This window comes from Gouania willdenowi, chromosome 9, assembly GCF_900634775.1.
Source record: "Gouania willdenowi chromosome 9, fGouWil2.1, whole genome shotgun sequence".
Taxonomy (NCBI): domain Eukaryota; kingdom Metazoa; phylum Chordata; class Actinopteri; order Blenniiformes; family Gobiesocidae; genus Gouania; species Gouania willdenowi.
The window spans coordinates 5,387,205-5,406,845 of NC_041052.1; the positions used below are offsets into that span (position 1 = coordinate 5,387,205).

General features: G+C 37.0%; 1 protein-coding gene across 2 annotated transcripts in view; it reads right to left on the minus strand.

Annotated features, from left to right (window-relative positions):
• Positions 1–19,641, minus strand: part of msh3 (mutS homolog 3 (E. coli)) — a 56,976-nt gene that overhangs the window by 11,930 nt on the left and 25,405 nt on the right. The window contains exons 17-21 of one of the 2 annotated variants that reach the window (XM_028457540.1): positions 19,224–19,340; positions 19,011–19,118; positions 15,597–15,711; positions 14,119–14,276; positions 5,492–5,678 (exon numbers count right to left, since the gene is read on the minus strand). In XM_028457540.1, coding sequence (XP_028313341.1) covers positions 5,492–5,678; positions 14,119–14,276; positions 15,597–15,711; positions 19,011–19,118; positions 19,224–19,340 — 685 coding nt within the window. Of the gene's footprint in view, positions 1–5,491; positions 5,679–9,596; positions 9,940–14,118; positions 14,277–15,596; positions 15,712–19,010; positions 19,119–19,223; positions 19,341–19,641 lie in introns of those variants that run through there. The other variant, XM_028457542.1, reaches the window with a different exon arrangement.

Genomic DNA, 19,641 nt, shown 5'->3' on the forward strand with positions numbered 1-19,641 from the left:
AATGTAAGAGTGAATGCCCTCTATGGGTTGAAACCTGGCTATTGCAATCTAATTTTGCCTTTGCCTGATAATGTGGTTTGCAACGTTTTGGTGGCTTCATACGTTTCAAACCACCACTGTTGGCCCCGCCCCTTTCACAAAAACTAGCACCTGTCGACTCTGCAATATGTGGCGAGTACAATAGCGAGAATTGCAAATAGAGAGATATAGTGAGTAGGAATGTAACGAAATAAAAACGGCAGCATAAAATTCAATGGTGCACAAAATTAAATAAAATTTAAGAAGTTTCAAGAATTCAGAGGATTGCGATGACATTTGACCCTTCGGCTTCCCATAGCAGCTTAGCTTAGACGCAGCAGTGTTCATAAGATGGATAACAACGTGGATGCTCCGTCGACTCATAAGTCGGTTGTATGTAGCGATGCACCAAAAAAACAACCCAGTTGAGACAGCAAGTCCGTTGAGCGACCAAATCTCAACACATCTGAGCACTAAAGCATCTTCTAAACAGAGATTGAGATGAAGCATGGAGTGAAAACATGTGTTTTGTGTTTCTGTCACTTCAACGCGCAGCCCCTTATGTCGACACATTGATCATAAACACATAACATAAACACGTCCCAGCTGGAAGCAACACGGTCGCTTCGTGTCCCAAGTGCAAACAGCTGTTGGATCATGCAGTTGCTGCAGCCAACGAAACAAACAGCACGTGTAGAGAACGTATGTGTTTACTGCATTGATCCAATGGTTCTGTATCTCACTCTAAAGTTAAAGGGGACATATCATGATAAATCCACTTTTTTAGCCCTGAAATACATTTTGTTGTATATTTAGAGTGTTTAGAAGTACAGAAAACTTCAAATTAGTCTCTTCAGGTGCTCCGTTGATATCTTTATATTCAGTTTTGCTCATATTTTTCAGTCTGTTTCAATTTTTCTATTCTCTATTACGTTTTTTGAACAATAACGTCACAGTATTTGCAGCGGAACTGCCAAATTAGGACATCGACTCCAGGCCCAACACTTCGAGCAATCCGCCATTTTTATTTCTCGCTCTTATTTTGTAGTCCAAGCTCCAGGATGCCGAAGTTATGAGTGGATAAGTCAAAATGTTCGGTTGTTGCATGTAGTAACCCACAGGCTTCATTACACCGTCTCCCAGCATCAGAACCTGTGGGTAAGGTCATTTTTGTGTGCGTGAAGCACTTCAAGGATGACTGCTTCATCAACCTCCACCAGTATAAAGAAGGATTTGCTGAAAGACTTCGTCTGATTGAGGGTTCAATTCCTTCTATCTTTGGAGACGACAAACAGAGCACTTCGGTAAGCGGTAAATAACGCTAAAAAGTGTGATGATAAGACGTCCCTGTCATTGTTTTGTTAGCATTAGCAGTCTTCATATGTTAGCGCTGTGTGCTCGTTTTAGGTCCTTGATGATATGGTCTACGTGATTTAATTTAAGCCTAAAGTTTTCATTAGTCATTTGATTTTGCCGTTTTTGTCTCCGAAAAGACTGTATAAAAATGGATTTCGCTACTTTAGCTCGCCGCTAGCGTTAGCTCACTTGTAAACATCCATATGAAGACGTTGTTCTGCAGGTTCATCTCGCTCCGCCGGGTCCGACTCTGGCTCAAACATGTAAGGCTGGATGGACAAGTCTTCCGTTGTTGACATTTTGTAAATAACGTGTGAATAAACATTTTCGAACAAGGTGAAGTTGAACCGAGTGTCACCTCTGCAACCTGGAGAGGGGGCGGGGTATGAAGTGTCTCATTTGCATTTAAAGAGACCACACCAAAACCAGTTGCTCTCAAAAGCACATCAGAAACGGGGTAGAAAAGTGGAGCTATAATAATGAGGAATTCAGACCACTTGTCACGCACAATCTACTTTTATCTTGATCCAGAAATTCAAGACAATTGTATATTGTGAGTTTGCAAAAAGGTCAAGGACCCCGGAACAAAAAGTAGAACCTGGAGCGCAACTAAATAATCTTTCAGTCTTTAGCATCCTGTTGTTTCGGAGCCGTCTTTCCCTCCCTTGGCTAAGACGAGACGTCTCTGTTTCCTGAGAGCCTAACTTTAATGAGTCCTGACAATGACGGAGCTGCAGACATGTTCTTAGACTATGGCAATAGTCCGTTTGGACTCATGACTCCATGCAGGCTGGCCGTCGGCCTTGATCTGTGTGGGTGTTTTATGGGGACGAAATGAAGCCCGACTAAAGAACAACATCTATCTCTTGGACAGCGAGGTATCAAGGGATCACTATTTGCTCTCTCACTACATGCTGCTCTCTAACTGCACATTGATATTATAGATCTGGCTTCCCTGCTTGTTTTTAATGTGCTGCTCGGCTCCCAAGGCTTGCCTGGTGCCTCAGGTTACGGGAAAACAAATCATCCACCTGCAAGTACATAAATAGACAAACACGCAGAAGAGAAGCTATAGTCCCCTGCTGATCGAGTGGGTTGATCTGTAGATCCTATAATTTTACGCTACATGTCCCTGTTACTATATGTAGAGACTGTTCTCTTTAATTTTCACGAATACTCTAGATCAGTGGTTCTCAACCTTGTCAGCCTGCAACCCCCAAAATAAAGGATCCAGAGACCGGGGACCCCCACTGTAGCTGAAGGTGGTTGAACACAGACATGAACATTGAAGAACAATCATATGGAGACAGGGCCATCTATAAGGGGGAATAAAGGGGAGATATTTTTGGGGTCCATCCATAAAGTCAGCAAAATGATGGTCCATTGTTCTATGAATCTGTGATGACCACATTTATTTATTTATCTGAATAATATCCACTGTTATCCACGAAGTTTATTATTATTTGCACCATAGTACATAGTAAGGATGTCCCGATCCGATATTGATATCGGTCCGATATCAGCCAGAAAAAGAATGACGGATTTTATCCATCTGCATCTAATATCACCAATATAGGTGCTCCGATAAAAAATATATATAGATATAGATATATATATATATAACCCATTTGGATAGAACTTATATCCATAGATGACCGTGGTTCACACTGCAACAAAATAGGTGGCGGCAATGCAGCAATAAGCCTTCAGACTCTCGCTCAGATCCCACATCATCATATCAACAACATGTGCGCGGCGCTACTGGGAGAAGGAAAAGGGATGTCGACCGTGTAGGAATATTTTACCATAAACTCGAACAAAGACGTTGCAGCTGAGTGCAACACTTGTCATGCACAAGTTTCCCGTGGTGGCACAGAACCCGCAAAGTTTAATACGACCAACCTCATCGCGCATTTGAAGCAGCAGCATTTGAAACAGCATGAGGATTTTCGCAAGACCACAGAGGCGAAGAAACAACAAACCTCTTGCTCCTTCACTCAACCAACGCTGGCCGAAGCATCTACAATGCGTGACAAACTCCCACGGTACGGCAAAAAGGCACTGGCTATAACAGAAAAGATAGCCCAGTTTATTGTGCTCCATGACCAGCCCCTGTCGGTGGTGAGTAATGTTGGTTTTAAAGTTTAACCGCTTAATTAAGTACCTCGAGCCTTGCTACATTATTCCTCACCGCCACTACCTTGTTGACAAAACAATACCCCAGATGCATAAATAAGTTAAAAAGTGTATTGCCGCACATGTGTAGAAAGCTAAAGTTGTTAGCTTTACCACCGACATCTGTAGCTCAGACCATCGACCACTGTCCTTATTGAGCCTGACTGCACTGGGTAGACACTGACTTTACATTGCAGAGAGCGGTGTTACATGCACGTGAGATCAGAGGTTCACACACTGCTGATACAATCACGAATGCCATGGAGGAGATGCTGCGTGACTGGAAGACTGACAAAAGTAAGGTCCATGTCGTTTTAAGAGACAATGCTGCTAATATGAGAAAGGCTGGGTGTGCCAAGCCTAGGATGTTTTGAGCACAGTCTTCAGCTTGTAGTCCATGAAGGGATCTGTCACAGCGAGCTGTAAGCAGTGTTTGGAATAACAGCGTTTAAAATAACGGCGCTTTTTTTCAGTAACGGGGTAATCTAACCAATTACCAATTTTATGCCATTACAACTCCGTTAACGTTACTGAACGTTAAATGCGGTGCGTTACATGTATTGATTGAATAAACTGTTAACCGAAAGCATCCCTGGCTTCTTACACAGCTGTAGTGAGGAGGTGAGTTAAAAACAAGGTGAGCGATTATGATTGGCTAAAGCGGCGTCTTGTTTCATGGTAGCCAATCAGAGCCAGTGTTTTTACACATGTGCCAGCAAACGTGCCACACACACACACCCCCACTACAGATTTGATGAAGCAGCAGAGATGGCGAGTATGGAGCAGTCTGATGAAAAGTTGTCATTTTTAAGGTGGCAATACAAACACTACTTTAAATTAACTGTGGTCAAAGGTAAGAACGTGCATGTGAAGTGTACATTATATCCAGGAGTGAAGACTTTGTCCACATCCGTTGTAAACAACTCAAATTTAGTAAAACTGCATTAAAAAGCAAAAATATGGCAAGAAAAATGATGAAAGAAGATTGAAATATAGAAAGTTTGGTGAAGTTGCAGAAAAAGGATAAAAATAAGGATAAATGGGCTCAAATTGTTCTAAAAAATATTCTTATTTTCCTGAAGGCATCTGGCGACCCCCTCTCAGTGTCTCATGACTAGGGATGTAACGATTAATCGTAAGGCAGTTAAAAATCGATTCATAGGTATAACGATTCACATCGATGCTGTGAAAATTGAATCGCAGTACTTTTTTTAACCAGCAGAGGGCGCTACCCAGAAGTGTTGGCGGCGAGCGAAATCTGCTAATACTTTCTTTCTGGCCGCCTTCTACTCTTAAACATATTCATAAATGATTCATTACCCCTTTAGCACCGAAAGAATATCTGTAATATTACGTGAATATCTGTAAAAGTCACGTTTTTCTATTAGCTCTGTCTGCTAGCATAGCATCTCTTCTTCACTGCAAAATATCTACCTAAATACAGTAAAATGACTGGTTTTTTTTTTTTTGTTTTTTTAGTCTAATTGTTAAGGCACAAAATACATTTTCAGTTGCACTTTTAAAAAGAAAAATAACTATTATGCAGTTTTGTATTGTTTACTATAGAACCAGAATTTAAATAATAAGAATTCTTCTTCATTTGTATTATTCCTTTATTTATTTAATTCAAGATTTATTTTTAGTTAAATTGCATTGTTTTGAATAGTTTATCAAGGAATTCTTTTGACAATGAAAAATAGTATAGTATTTTCCCCAAAAAAATAAAGGAATATTTTTCAGTCATTTATATACAGTCCCATTTTGTAAAATAAATCGCGAGAGAATCGTATCGTGAACCCAGTATCGTGAATCGAATCGTATCGGGAGTTGAGTGAATCGTTACATCCCTACTCACGACCCCAAGGTTGAAAACCCCTGCTGTAAATGCTAATCGGTTTCAACAAAAAGGCATCATCACAATAACGCTCGAATCCACACTCACGTCTCTGATGAAGTATTCCAGAGTAGCGTAGGCGATGGCGATTCCATCGTGCGTGCTGGTTCCTCGTCCCAATTCATCGAGGATGACCAAGGAGCGTTCAGTGGCATGAGAAAGTATTTCTGAAGCTTCCCTCAGCTCCTCCATGAATGTACTGCGACCTTTGTAGATGTTGTCTGAAGCTCCCATTCTGAAAACCAACCAAAGGAAGTCAGTGGAATAAAAAGGGCCAAAACATTTCCAATATAGTTCCAGTAAATTTCAATAGGAGCATTAGTTTGGTGATTTTGGAAGTATATATATATATATATATAAAAAAAAATAAAAAATTCATGGGCATTTTTTGGAATTCAGCAAAAAAATGTGGAGTATAAATAACTTTATCAGATGCAAATATTAATAAAAAGCAATTAAAAAACAAAAAAATGGAAGATTCGCTTTGGAATTTTTGAAATCTAAAAAAATTAGATGGGAATTGTTTGCAATTAACCGAAACAAGTTTTATAGAGATCTATAAATAAGTGTATCAGATCCAAATATTAATGAAATGCAATTAAAAAACTAAACATTTTGACAAATTTATTTGTACGTAAAACTTTCCCATCATTCCAGTATGTAAGGATCTGGGGTTTTTTATGACTTGCAGAAAGTAATCCAATCAAAACATCAAAAACATGATTCCAACTAAACCAAATCATCGATACATTTAATATTTAATATCTAAAAGACTAGTGTTTTTTTTAAGCATTACAGGAACACAGCAGGATCAGAAAGTATTTTTTATCATCTATGTTTGCACATACAGTGAATTTGCGAGTGTGTGTTTGGTGGCATAAATAAAACCATAATCAAAATATTGGGAAGCATAAATAATGACATTTAATACTGGTAATTATTTATGAAATAATCGACATGTGTATTTCTGCTCCAACACAACAACAAAAGCACTCACACAGTGTAAAAAGACGTGAATTATTAGATTGTTGTTTAGAAAAACCTGTATGTGATCCTGTGTGTTTGAGGAGATGTTGTTAATAGCACTTTCTGCTGATATTACCTCTCACAAATGCATGAGTAGTATTAGTCAGTGTAGTTAACCACTTTCAGCACTCTATTGCTAAAAAAAATTAAAAAAAAAAAAAAAAACTAGCCTTCTCAAATCAAATTCAGACACGAATCAGTGTTTAATGGAATTCCCATGTTGGATCTAAAAGGTTGGAATGAGCATAAAAGATATGTATTAATATTAACAGATTATTATTATTTTAATCACTGCTTTCCCTTTATAAGAAGCATCATCTATGGACAGACGAAGCTGAAAGGGATTGTTTTTCGAGGTTTTGTGTGACTTTACGTCAAAACCTTTGCCAAAGTTAACTTCAACAGAATATTTATACAAGGCTGGTACAAACAAACAACCATGAGCACATCTGTTTAACACAAAGATTGATCAGTTTTTTCACTCGCCGATGAGTTGACATACTTATTCTAAAAATACCACTAAAACGATTCAAGACATGATTATCACCATGCAGAAAGACTTTCTGCATTACCGAACACAAGCTTTATAATAATAACAAAAAGACAGTCATCAACATCCCCCGCTAAATTGGTTGTCATTATAACTCACAACCTTTTCCTAAATGTCCTAAATCTAAGAATTTAGATGTATACATAAGAAAGTATTATCACGTAGGGATGTAACGATTAAAAATTGATTCATAGGTATCACGGTTCATATCGATACTCTGAAAATTGAATCGCAGTACTTTTTTTAAACAGCAGAGGGCGCTATCTATTTATCCTTCTCTTGTCCAGAAGCGGAGGCGGCGGGCGGAATCTCCTACTACGCTCTTTCTGCCCGCCTTCTTTTTTTTTTTTTTTTTTTGCCCGCCTTCTACTCTTAAACATGTTCGTAAATTATTCCTTACCCCTTTAGCACCGAAAGAATATCTGTAATATTACGTGCATATCTGTAAAAGTCACGTTTTTCTATTAGCTCTCTAAGCTAGCACATAGCATCTCTTCTTCACTGCAAGAATATCTGCATGCCAACCGACCACTGGGTTACCAGCGCCCTCTGCTGGTCCAAATAAATATCTGATGTAAATACAGTGCAATGACTGTTTTTTTTGTAAAGTTCAATTGCTAAGGCACAAAAAACATTTTTGTTACACTTTTAAAAAGAAAAATAACTATTATGCAGTTTTGCATTGTTTACTATAAAACCAGAATTTAAATTAATAGACTTCTTCTTCAATTGTATTATTCCTTTATTTATTTCATTCAAGATTAATTTTTAGTTAAATTGCATTGTTTTGAATAGTTTATCAAGGGATTCTTTTGACAATGAAAAATAAAAGGAAAATAGTACAGTATTTTCTAGTTTTTTCCCAAAAAAAAAAATTTGTCTACAGTCCCATTTTGTAAAATAAATCGTGAGAGAATCATATCGTGAACCCAGTATCGTGAATCGAATCGTATCGGGAGTTGAGTGAATCGTTACATCCCTACCATCCAGGTATTGATTCCCTGAAGCCACACACCGAATTTGGTTGTCATATCTTAAACAGCTTCTGAGAAAAGCTGTCCCCTTTAACTCAGAAGGACGCACGGAGCTCAAACCTATATCCTCCTCCCACACTTTGTGGCGGGGGATAATAATGCATTGGCTTTTTATATAGAGCTTTTTCATTGACACTCAAAGCGCTTTGAAGCATCAGCACAACATGTAACAGCATTAGTTAGTGGTTTTATACTGAAAGCCACAATATCAGAGACCAGGACTTGCCCAAGACGAGAATGAATACACTGAAACCAAGAAAACCATGACTTTTGGGAGCTGAGACCAGGTCAAGACCAAGACCATAAAAAAACTATTTTAATAACCATGACAGGATTGGACAGTTAAAGAGCATTCTCTCTGTATTTTAATATCTAAAAATACATTCCACAAACAAAAACAAGGTATCTGCAACTGTTCAAAGCACAACATGCAAAAATGTAAAATCTTGCAAAAAATAAATCCTTGTATGGATTAAAAAGCCACTCATAAGACCAGATTTATTTTAAATATCTGACAGAAGTTTATTTGTCAGGGGAATGAGGTCTACAGTAAGTGTTCAGATGGATTTTGGACTAAAAATAAGATGGACTGATCTGATCAATGGTTTGAGGCTCAACTAGTCTGGAACACTCTGATGGACTATCCTTCTATCCTTTTCTGTTTGCCACTCTGTCCACTAACCCCAACCAGCTGAAGCGGATGGCTGCCACCTCTGAACCTGGTTCCCCTGGAGATTTCTTCCCATAAAAAGAGGGAGTTTTTTCTTCCCACTGTCGCTAAATGCTTGTTCAAGACTATTGGGAGTCTAGGTCGAAACTTAAGCCCAGAATTATTTCAAATATCTTAAAATCAGATGATTGTCAGGTGAATGGGGTCTAAAGTAAAAATGCAGAGGGATTTCTGAGTAGAATTAAAATGGACTGATGATATAATAAGGAATGTGAAAAAGATTTCCAAGGAGGCAGACAAATCAGTGAGCTAATGCTAATTGCAAACACTTTGATCTGATTGCTCAACTCATTGGTATTCAGTACAAACTGCAAGACCCATATCATTAGCATTTTACACAATCTAAAGATAAATATGTAAAAAAAAAAAAAAAATATATATATATATATATATATATACAGTATATCCCATTTCAAAATAAGGTCATAAGTTAAATGTTCAGAATCAGAACAGGTTTTATTATTATTGGTTGGTGCAAAAACACTAACAGTAGTAATAAAAATTTAAAATACTACTACTACTACTAATAATAATAATAATAATAAATATAGAGAAAAAAGATAGATGAAGCAAAAAAGTTCCATTTGTGGCATTCATCAGACTCAATCAAAAGTTAAGGTGCAGGTAATGTATATATATATGTATATATATATATAGAGAGAGAGAGAGAGAGAGATCACATCATTATATGGAAAGTGAAAAACTTTCTAATTTGCGCTAATATGATCTCATAAACACTGGCTGTCAACTTCTCATCAAATAACTTCACTAACAATCACTTTTATTCTTCACTGAGGCACATCTCACCTTTACTGTTACTCTCTGACTTTTCCTGTCCTCACTGACCTTCAGTAGACGCCTCACAACATAAATCCTTCAACACGAGTTGCCATAGTTACGCCACATGCTGCATAGGAGTGAGGCTTGGCAGATGTGCTGCTGCATTTCATTAGGCCGTTGATGATCCGTGTCACTCAGCATGCATGCCTGGAACTCTAGGGAAATTAGGAGGGATCTACACTGGGAAAATAAAGCTAAAGGAAGGACAGGATCAGACGAGAGGGAACAGAGATATTCATACACTCACACAACTATCACTGAGGAGGGGATGCACAGCAGCAGCTAGAGGTCCTGCTGGTCTCATCATCAGATAAACCTAAAAACACACGTAATTAGGGCCTCCGATTTTACGTTTAAAATTTTCACCAATTTTCAGGGTACACCAATGCATGTCACATTTCCTTTCCTTTTCATCATCTCTGCCTGTTTAGATGACTTTACCTGCTATTAAACTTCTGGAAATTGTGCCGAACATGCTAAACAGGGTTAATAGAGTTATTCATTTTACATTTACATATATCCTTCACATGATTCACGTCAATGTGATAGTGACGCTAAAATCACAAGAGATTACATCACTAGAGCAACCTTAGCCACAATGTCTAGACCGCGCGTGTCAGACTTAAGGCCCAGGGGCCAAATCCGGCCCTTTGGAACATCCAATTCAACCCACAGGAAAAAAGAAAAAAATCACTAAGAAAACATGAATCATTGTGTAAATTAGGAACTAATTCAGTTGTAGTTGAAACTCCAAATTAGCTCTCAGGGCTCTGTTTTCCTGTGCTTATATCATTTTTATTCGCAGATTGTTGAAAGAAATCCTTTTTTTTCCTTTTCTGAAATCCAGAAACTTTCCTCAAATTATTCCACAAGATTTCCCCAAATTAAATAGAAATTGATCATAAAACCAAGGCAATTTAAAGTAGAGATCCTGCAGATACTCATATCACTCATATTGTTGGTGCCTCACATACTTTACACATCATTTACTGTATCTGTGAAAGTGTAAACTAGGGCATAATATTATTGAAATCACTTGTTTTCCTGCCTAAAATCCCTTCAAACTGGTCCATATTTGGCCCCTGAACTAAACAGAGTTTGACACCACTGGTCTCGACCCTCAGACATCCATGGGAAATGTGTGATATGGTCCCAAAACGTGGTTTGTGAAACCACGTTTTGCTACATATTCCTAGCACTGGTGAGCATGAAGGTGAAATGCGTCTGTCGTGACGTATTATCAGGTAAACTCATCACCAGTTCAACTACAACACCATAAGCCTGTCTTTCTACCAGTGCCTTTTCAAGGTTTGAATGCAGTCATAAAAATCAGAACCACTTGAGCGTTAAAAACACAGATGAAGCTCTGCATTCATTTTCAATCACAGGACACTTAGAAGACCACGTAGCCCGAGATTTTGAACGAGATTATAGGCACAATTGTACATTTTTGTCTGTCTGTCATACTTTGTAGACATTCAATCACCCATTTTATGGGGAAAACAGCATGTAAATGTGTGATATTGTCTCAAAACATGCACTTTCGTGTCATGTCAGGGCCTGAATTTAAATTAAAAGTGAAAAATACGGGTCAGATTGCCTTCTCGGTTTCAAAACATGCATTCCGTTTATTTCATCACGGAAAATCGGAGGCACTACTTTATCATCTTTGTGTCAGACTTCTCCAGAACACCTGGTAAGCTACATGACGAACATCTGAGACACTTGTGCACCCGTATCTGACCAGTTAGGGCTGTTTTAATGGTTGAAAACAAAAGATATTTAATGTCTCAGTTTTGACGCATTTACATTGTTATGGCTTGCGTTCTTTAGATGTTGCGGCCTCTTAAGCCATTGACACACTCTAGAGGGAGTCATAACATATCTTGGGACTTTTACGAGAATTGAACCCAGAACCTCTTACATCAGAAGTTAGAATTATACTAATAGAACCTGGACAAGCCCCCAATATGTTACAGTTCCCTCCACCACATATAAAGGATGCCAGACAAGAGAAATGGATGTTTCTAAATATTGAACAAAGGAAGAACAACATTATTAACTTTAAGCTGACGAAAACGACACATTTCTATCAGATAAAGACAGAGTTAAGGTCTCGGAGATCAATAAGTCAAAGATCATATGCTCGAAAAAAGATACAAAAGGTTATAATTATCGTTCTTTGACTTTGTCAGAAAAGTTTTGTGCTTTTATTCTTCTTACTTCTTATTGTGCCATTCAAAATTTCCATCACTCTTTGCTTGAGATCAGGAAGAAAATTATACTTTAACAGGACAAATTGTCTCCTAACTCTAATTTACTGTAGCACCCTTAGAATAAGATCGATTCAATAGACTTCTAATATCCACAAAGGAATAGAATTCTCTCCATCAGAGAGCCTCAGGTGTTCTTAAAGTAACACTTTATAGGGGGAAAAAATATAGAAAAGATGGTGCAGAGTTCTTATCTTTTTAAATTCATTTAATCACATTAATGTCTTCATTGCAGACAGATTTATGCTAATGAAGAAGCTAATGGGATAGAGAGAAATATAAGCTTATAACCACCGTGTATAAAGCCAATAAGTGACAAATGCATATTGGCATTAATCATGTTTATAGTGACTTTGAGAACTGTTGCTCATGAAGTATTATTGAAGTTTGATTTAGATTAAATCTGAGTGAGAACTTAGTGTGTAACTTTCTATTTATGCTGCTGACAAAACCACCCAGGCGCCTCGTATGAATCGTCATAACTTTTTTTCTTTTCCGACAAGAGTTCAACATCCACTGTGGGTTTTACACAGAGACCAGTTGGCAGTAAAAACCGTTTGGACCCTGTGAAGAAACCTGCCACATTTTAAAAGGAAGAGAAAAATGCACTAAACTGCAGTTTTCTAAGGGGAGGGGCGTGAGTAGAAGACTTTTGGTATTACATGATACAATCGCTGCAAGAAGCTCATGGTCGATTAAAGGTCCTCTCAAAACACGGTTAACATTCTGCTTCCTCTTGCTGTTTCCATAACAACCGTGGAGAAATGGGAAAATGTGCTCTATAACCTTCAGGACTTGAAGCTAAAAAGAAAGCACACGCTGCTAATGCACGCGTGCATGCAGAAACAGCTGCTGCAGCTGGATTCAAACAAGTGTCTGATCAGTGGAATGAGTAACAAAGTCAAACCCCTGAGAGACACCACACAGCCCCACACCAATCTGCAGATTATCGTCTTTATTCTCATCAATAACCAATCATCCGGATCGGTTCCGACAGGATATCCCATTAGACGCCTACGCACATCTCATTAGCGCTAACTCACAAACGCTGCTAACTGCACACAAACACGCACATACACACACAACGCAGCGTGTGCATCTCACTTTCCAACTTATTCCCACAGCTGTGTCTATAACGTTTGCCACAGCCGAGGGAATCGATTGACAGAAAATGTAAAAATTTTCTCTAAAATCACACAAAACTACATCAAAAATACACATAAATGACTCCAAAAAGACAGAATCATAACAAAAATACACAAAACAACTCCAACAAAACATGCAAAATCATATAAAAATGTAAAAAAGTAAAACAAAAAAATACACAAATTCACTCTAAAAACAAACAAAAATTGACACAAAATATACACATAAATGACTTAAGAAAACATAAGAAATCAAAGAAAAATTTACAAAAGTAGAACACAAATACACACATTTACTCCAATAACACCACACAAAACAGAAAAATACACTAAAACAACAGGAAAGATACAAAAAATGTCTCCAAAAATATATAAATAATAAATATATAAATATATAATATACACAAAAATGCATTCAAAAACACCAAAAGACAAAAAAAATAATATATATATATATATAAATAGACAAAATCACAAAAAAATGCACAAAGGGACAACAAAAATACACCAATTTTTACTCACACTTACAAAATGACAACAAATATACACAAAAATAACTTAAGATACAAAAAACATGTACAAAAGTAAACACAAATACCAAAAACACAGAAAATGACTTCAAAAACACTAAACAACACCTTTTCTATATTAAATTTCCTGTAAGCAGTTCACAATAATACTTTGATATAAAAACAAAAATACAGTTACATTCAGTTTTATCAAAAAACAGAAAGTGGTGTTTGAGTTTATGTTCTGCTGAATGGCCGAACACTTTGTCTTCTTTGTTCTTCAGATAACTACAGTGAATTATCTTAAAAGGAAAACATGTTTTAAGCCTTTCATGCAGACTTCTATTCCTGTAGATACGAGTGTGAAACAGAACAAAAGATAAAGAGACTGTCCTGTTTGAAGTGGTTGGACACAGTTTTTGACCACTTTTATTTACCCCTGTTCTAAAGAAACACCCCTTACGTTCCAAAAAAGTGCTGTTTTATAAAAGGTGTATGTAATGGTTTTGTGTTTAATGATCTTTGCACATATATCAGGCAGGAGGACAGAATTTCCATGTGTTCATACCTGGTGTAAATTCCATCTAAGATGCCCAGACGGGCCTCAGAGGCTGGGACGAAGGAGCCCACCTGAGCCATGACACATATAAGAGCCACTTGGCGGATGTAGGAACTCTTTCCCCCCATGTTGGGCCCAGTGATAATCATCGTTGTCCTGCCGTTGCCCTGACAGACAAAGACACATAATAATGTGACTGTGACACAGACAGAAGGCACAAAGCTGAGGATATTTTCATGCTGTCCTGCACAGCTGAAGAGGTGGGTGGACTGAAAGCTTGGCTCGTCTTCCCATTGGCTCGTGCCTCTGTTGCAAAATTAACCCACACCCACTTGTGCTGTGAGCGTGGATCTGTGTATGTGGGATTGTGTGTGTGTGCGCAGTTAAACTTGTGTCGTGGTGTGTTTTCTAGTGTGTGAGCTGGCATGGAATAGTGTTTCACGATTATATCAATGAGGTAGTGAGCAGGTGAAAGTCTGAGTGTGTGTGTGTGTGTTATTTTTCTTCCAGCTCCTCCTAGGCTATTAATGCAGCACTAATGACATGTATGTCATCTCATAGGGGCAATGTCAAGGATGTGCAGTCGACCTTTTTGGGAGCCAAAATGTCAAGGTCATGGTCAAGGTCGCGCCAAGTAGGGGACGGGACCCGGATAAGCAAACTGCTTCTCTCGTCTCCTTTTTCGGCATGTACAAAAAATGTAAAAAAAAAAAAAAAAAAAAAAGGGAATGTAACCATGTCGGAAATAAACTGAATAAATAAAAAAAAAAAAATAAATAAGTATCAAAAACCAAAATGTTCCATATCTCTACGTATATTTATCATACAAGTTCGATGCTTACATTTATTAAAGCTCATCTCAAGTGGAGACCTTCACTCAAGGTCATATTAAAGGTCAAGGTCAGTCTTTTTCCTGCATTATTACTTTCAATTTAATTCGTAAAAAGAACAAACTTGTCAACAAATCCAGAGACAGGTTGTCATTTTTGTCCATTTTTTTTAATTTTAAATGGCCAAATACGTATTTGCCTTGTGAATACAGGTCTTTCCTAGTTATATTTGTAATTGTAATTTTAAAAATATTTGGCTGTGGCAGTTGCAATTGTAATTGAGTTCAGATAATTGACTTTGTAATTGTAATTAGCAAGGGAATTTTATAAAAAACTTTCATTTTCAATTTAATTAAACACTAACCTGGCTTACACATATGTAGTTAATTGTTAAAATATGATTCATAACAACTTTTCCTGTCAGTTTTCTTGAGAATCATTTTACCATTTTTAAAATCATTAAAATCAAGGGCTATACAGATTCCCACACCAAAAAATATTAATACCAATATTTTCATGGATAAAGACCCCAAACAAGGGAAAAAAGAGATGAAAAACAAATTAGATGATAGATCATATTTGGTAAAAAAAACATGAGTTGAAATTGAACATGGATAATTGTAACTGTAAATAAAAAATGTAATCGTGTGTGTGTACCTGTAGTTCTGTGTGGTTCGGCACATACTGGTTTTGCTCTCCCATTAACAAGTCGATGGCAGGATGTTTCCCATCGTGAATCACAATCTGATGTTGCTTTTTACAAACCTCTGGCCTGAGGACAAAAGACCACACTTACAGTAGCTATTTAAGCTAAATAAACATTAAAGAACCCAAAACATTTTACCTAATATAACTGCTCAAGCTTCTTTTATAACCTTTCATTTTGGTAACATAGGGTGACCATATTTAAACACTTGAGCCGACCTCGTCATACTCAAAGTACCCGACGTTTTCTTGAATCTACCTTGTGATGGAAAAATACAATATAGTAGATATTCATCCAAGACTTATACCTGTCCAGGGTCAGGAAACGGGCAGGTAGCATCACTGCAGACCCCTCACACCCTGCACACAATCTGTTTAAACTCCTCCCCTCCGGCAGACGCTACAGATCACTGTACGCAAAAACTACCCGCCATAAAAACAGTTTCTTCCCCCAGGCTGTCACTCTGATCAACTCTAAACAGTCAAAGAGTGTCAGACCTGTTTCTGTTACTGTGAAATAACCTGGAACTAAACATAACAACCCTGGATCAACCTGTCACTGTGAATGTTCATAGACATAATATTTTCATTTAAATGTTCACCTGCACTACTCATCAATGCACTACTGCACTATTATCTTATTATTATTATTGTATTTTTTATTTTATTTCATTATTATTATTACTATTATTATTATTATCTTGTTATTTTATTTAGTTTGTACATATTAGTCTAACTACTCTTATATTTATGTTTATACTTCTTTTTTTATTTATTTTTCTTTATTCTAGTTGATTGTTATTATTTAATGTTACACTACCTGAGAGAGCACAGGTCACCAAGACAAATTCCTCGTGTGTATTCATACACTCTTGGTCAATAAAGTTGATTTTGATTCTGATTCTGAAATAAGTTGTTACTGCCCTTAAAGTTTAAAAAATAATTTCTCTTGTTTCAACAAATGTTTAAAAAAATGACTGGTCAATCACAATAAACTGGACTGGGGGAGGAATACTGACCCTCTACAGGAAGGGCCAAAGTGCCTCTATTTTCTGAGACGCTGAGGTCCTTCAACATCTGCAGAAAAATGCTGAGGATGTTTTTTTGAATCAGTGGTGGCGAGTGCGATTCTCTACGCTGTTGTTTGCTGAGGGAGCAGACTGAGGGTCGCAGACACCGACAGACTTAAACTCATCTACAAGTGACGTTGTGGGGATCAAACTGAGCTCTCTGACAGTGGTGACAGAGAGGAGGAGCCTGTCCAAGGAGAAGGCCATCTTGGTCAATGAGTTCCACCCACTCCATGATCTGCTGGTCAGTCACAGAAGCCCCTTCAGCACCAGGCTGATCCCAACACGGTGCTCCACAGAACGTCACAGGAAATCATTCCTGCCTGTGGCGATCAAACTGTATAATTCATCTCTGTAACCTCACAGCTTGATTGTTGCAAATATCTAAACCATATTTGTATATTTGTATTATTTTTAGTATTATCTGTCCTACTTTATTTTCTACTACTGTAATGTGTGTGTATCCGATCCCTGTTTTTAACAGTCTTCTACTTAATTATACACTTATTTAACGTTTATTTTTTCTTCCGTCTGTTAAACGTTTTATTCTTTTATTTGTGATTTTTTTTCTGTGGCTGTAACATAAGCAATTTCCCCCTGGGAATAATAAAGGAATTCTGTTTGTGATTATGCATTATTACAATCTGTCCTTGAAAAATCTCATGTCTACCTTCTTAAAATCTCTCAATTATTGAAACAATGAGAATTTTAAAAATTCAAGGCTTACAGAACAGTAAATAATCATTAACTATACACTTCAATTAATAACTGCGAAAGTTTGCATCACAAATTTAAATTTACCCTCAACTTCCTACTTTCTAAGTTTCTCACAGTGGCTCCTTCATTTTCGTTTTTTTTCCATTATGTTCTTATTGAAAGATAGGAGACAATACACTTCAAGTTTGCAAGTTTTCAACTATGATTAAAAAAAACACTTAAGGACATTTCCTTTTTTGTCTCCATCCAATTTTCTTGTATGAAGAAATAAAATAAAATAAAATTCAACTATTGAACACCCAGAGAGTAAAGAAGTGTAGCATTACATCACTAACCAGATTGGGATTAATTCATGTAAATATACATGAAAAATAAAATAATTACAAGGGAAAAACAAAGGCATCCATGTCAATCTGTAGCACTCTTGTCAATTAAAACCAGAGTATAGTCTGTGTAGTCTCAGGCATATATTGTTTAGCATATCCTTCCCATATCCTGTGTTTAACAAATAGATCCAACTTTAGGTTCACTGAAAACGTTATCTTTTCTATTTTGTAAATGTTCATCATTATATTGGTCCAGTCCTGGTTTGTTGGTCCTCTCTGTACTCTCTACTTCTTTGTAATAATTTTTTTAGCTGCAGCTAAAATAATATTCCATGTATTGTTTGCATTGCTTGTGTCCTAAAACCCAGAAACATCATTTTAAAGTCAAGTTAGTGTGAAAAACATTCTTTAAGGCATCGTTAACGTCATACCAATATTTTTGAAGAACATGACATTCCCAGAATACATGGTAATGATGCGCTATCTGGCAACCACAATTTCTCCAACAGTGACTGTTTCCTTGAGAAAAATGTGAACTTTGACAGGGGGTTATAAAGAAATGTGATACACAAGTATGGGATTTTGTACTTCTCCACTGAGATGTGCATATATTCCCACTCCTCTTCTGTTATTTATTCAAATTTAGTAACACTCTTATATAGTTTTGATCTTGTTCCTCTTAAAAGTTGTGATTTGTATACATTGATAAAAAGTTTAACTAGTGGATTTTAATGAGCTGCATTTTGTTTAATATCCTGATTATAATCATTTATTTCACCACAAACTAACAGTCCTACTGCTCAATAAATTATCATATTTTATTGTATTTTATTTAAACAGGATTTTTTTATGCTGTAGAGGCCATTTTATTACACTTCTGACAATAGGAGACAATAATTAGCTACATTTTACTGTATTTTCTTACTATTGAAGTAATGACAAAAGTTGTAGTTAAACTAAATTCCACTTTGTATTAAACTCATTCTTTTAAATTTGTAGATTAAGCCTTATGGAACCAAAGTTCAAGACACATGATCACCCTCGTTAACAATACATGCATGACGGCAGTCAAACAACCTTATGGTGTTTGTTAAAAAGTAGGTTACAGTAGGCAGGTCAAAGCTACACTACACACACACACCCCAGTATGAGAAAATTACACATCTCCTATGTACCGACTGTATAAAAACAAACAAGTTAAGTGATATATGGCTCACATATGAAGGATTATGTTGATGATGGGAGGACGTTACCTGCAGTAGTCCCCTTGTTTAGCCACCTCAGCCAAGGAAAAGAGGCAGTCCACAGTTGCTAGGTGACTAATAGCCCTTTTTATGGTGTGGTAATGCTCCCCAAACTGTCTATGGGAAGAGAAACGCAGATAATACATTGGATTGAGTGTGAATAAATATGTGCATATGTTGCTTTGAGAAATCTGACGTCATGTCTGTGTGTGTGTGTCATACTCCAGGAAGCTGGTCCACTCCCTCTGACAGTCCAGCAGCAGTTGTTCTCTGAGCTGCAGCAGCTTCTTGTAGCGTTTCACCAGCAGAGGAGACTGATACCTGCCCACTGCTTTGGTGCTGCACAAACACAACAGAAACCATCATTATGCAATGACAATACATACAAATTGATTATTAATTAATACGGTTATTAATGTTAAAAAAAAAAAATCCAGTTACATGCAGGCTGTTAAAATGGGCTAGTGAGAGTCAATTTTCAAATTAATAGCCAAAAAAAGAAAGAACTGTCCTCTTTCCACATGTAAATGTGTCTCCTGTTAAATACAATTATAACTAAACAATAGGTCACTTCACAGTGATTTCCAGCCTTAAATAATTGAATTATCAGCTGACATCATTAGAGCAACACCTGTAGATT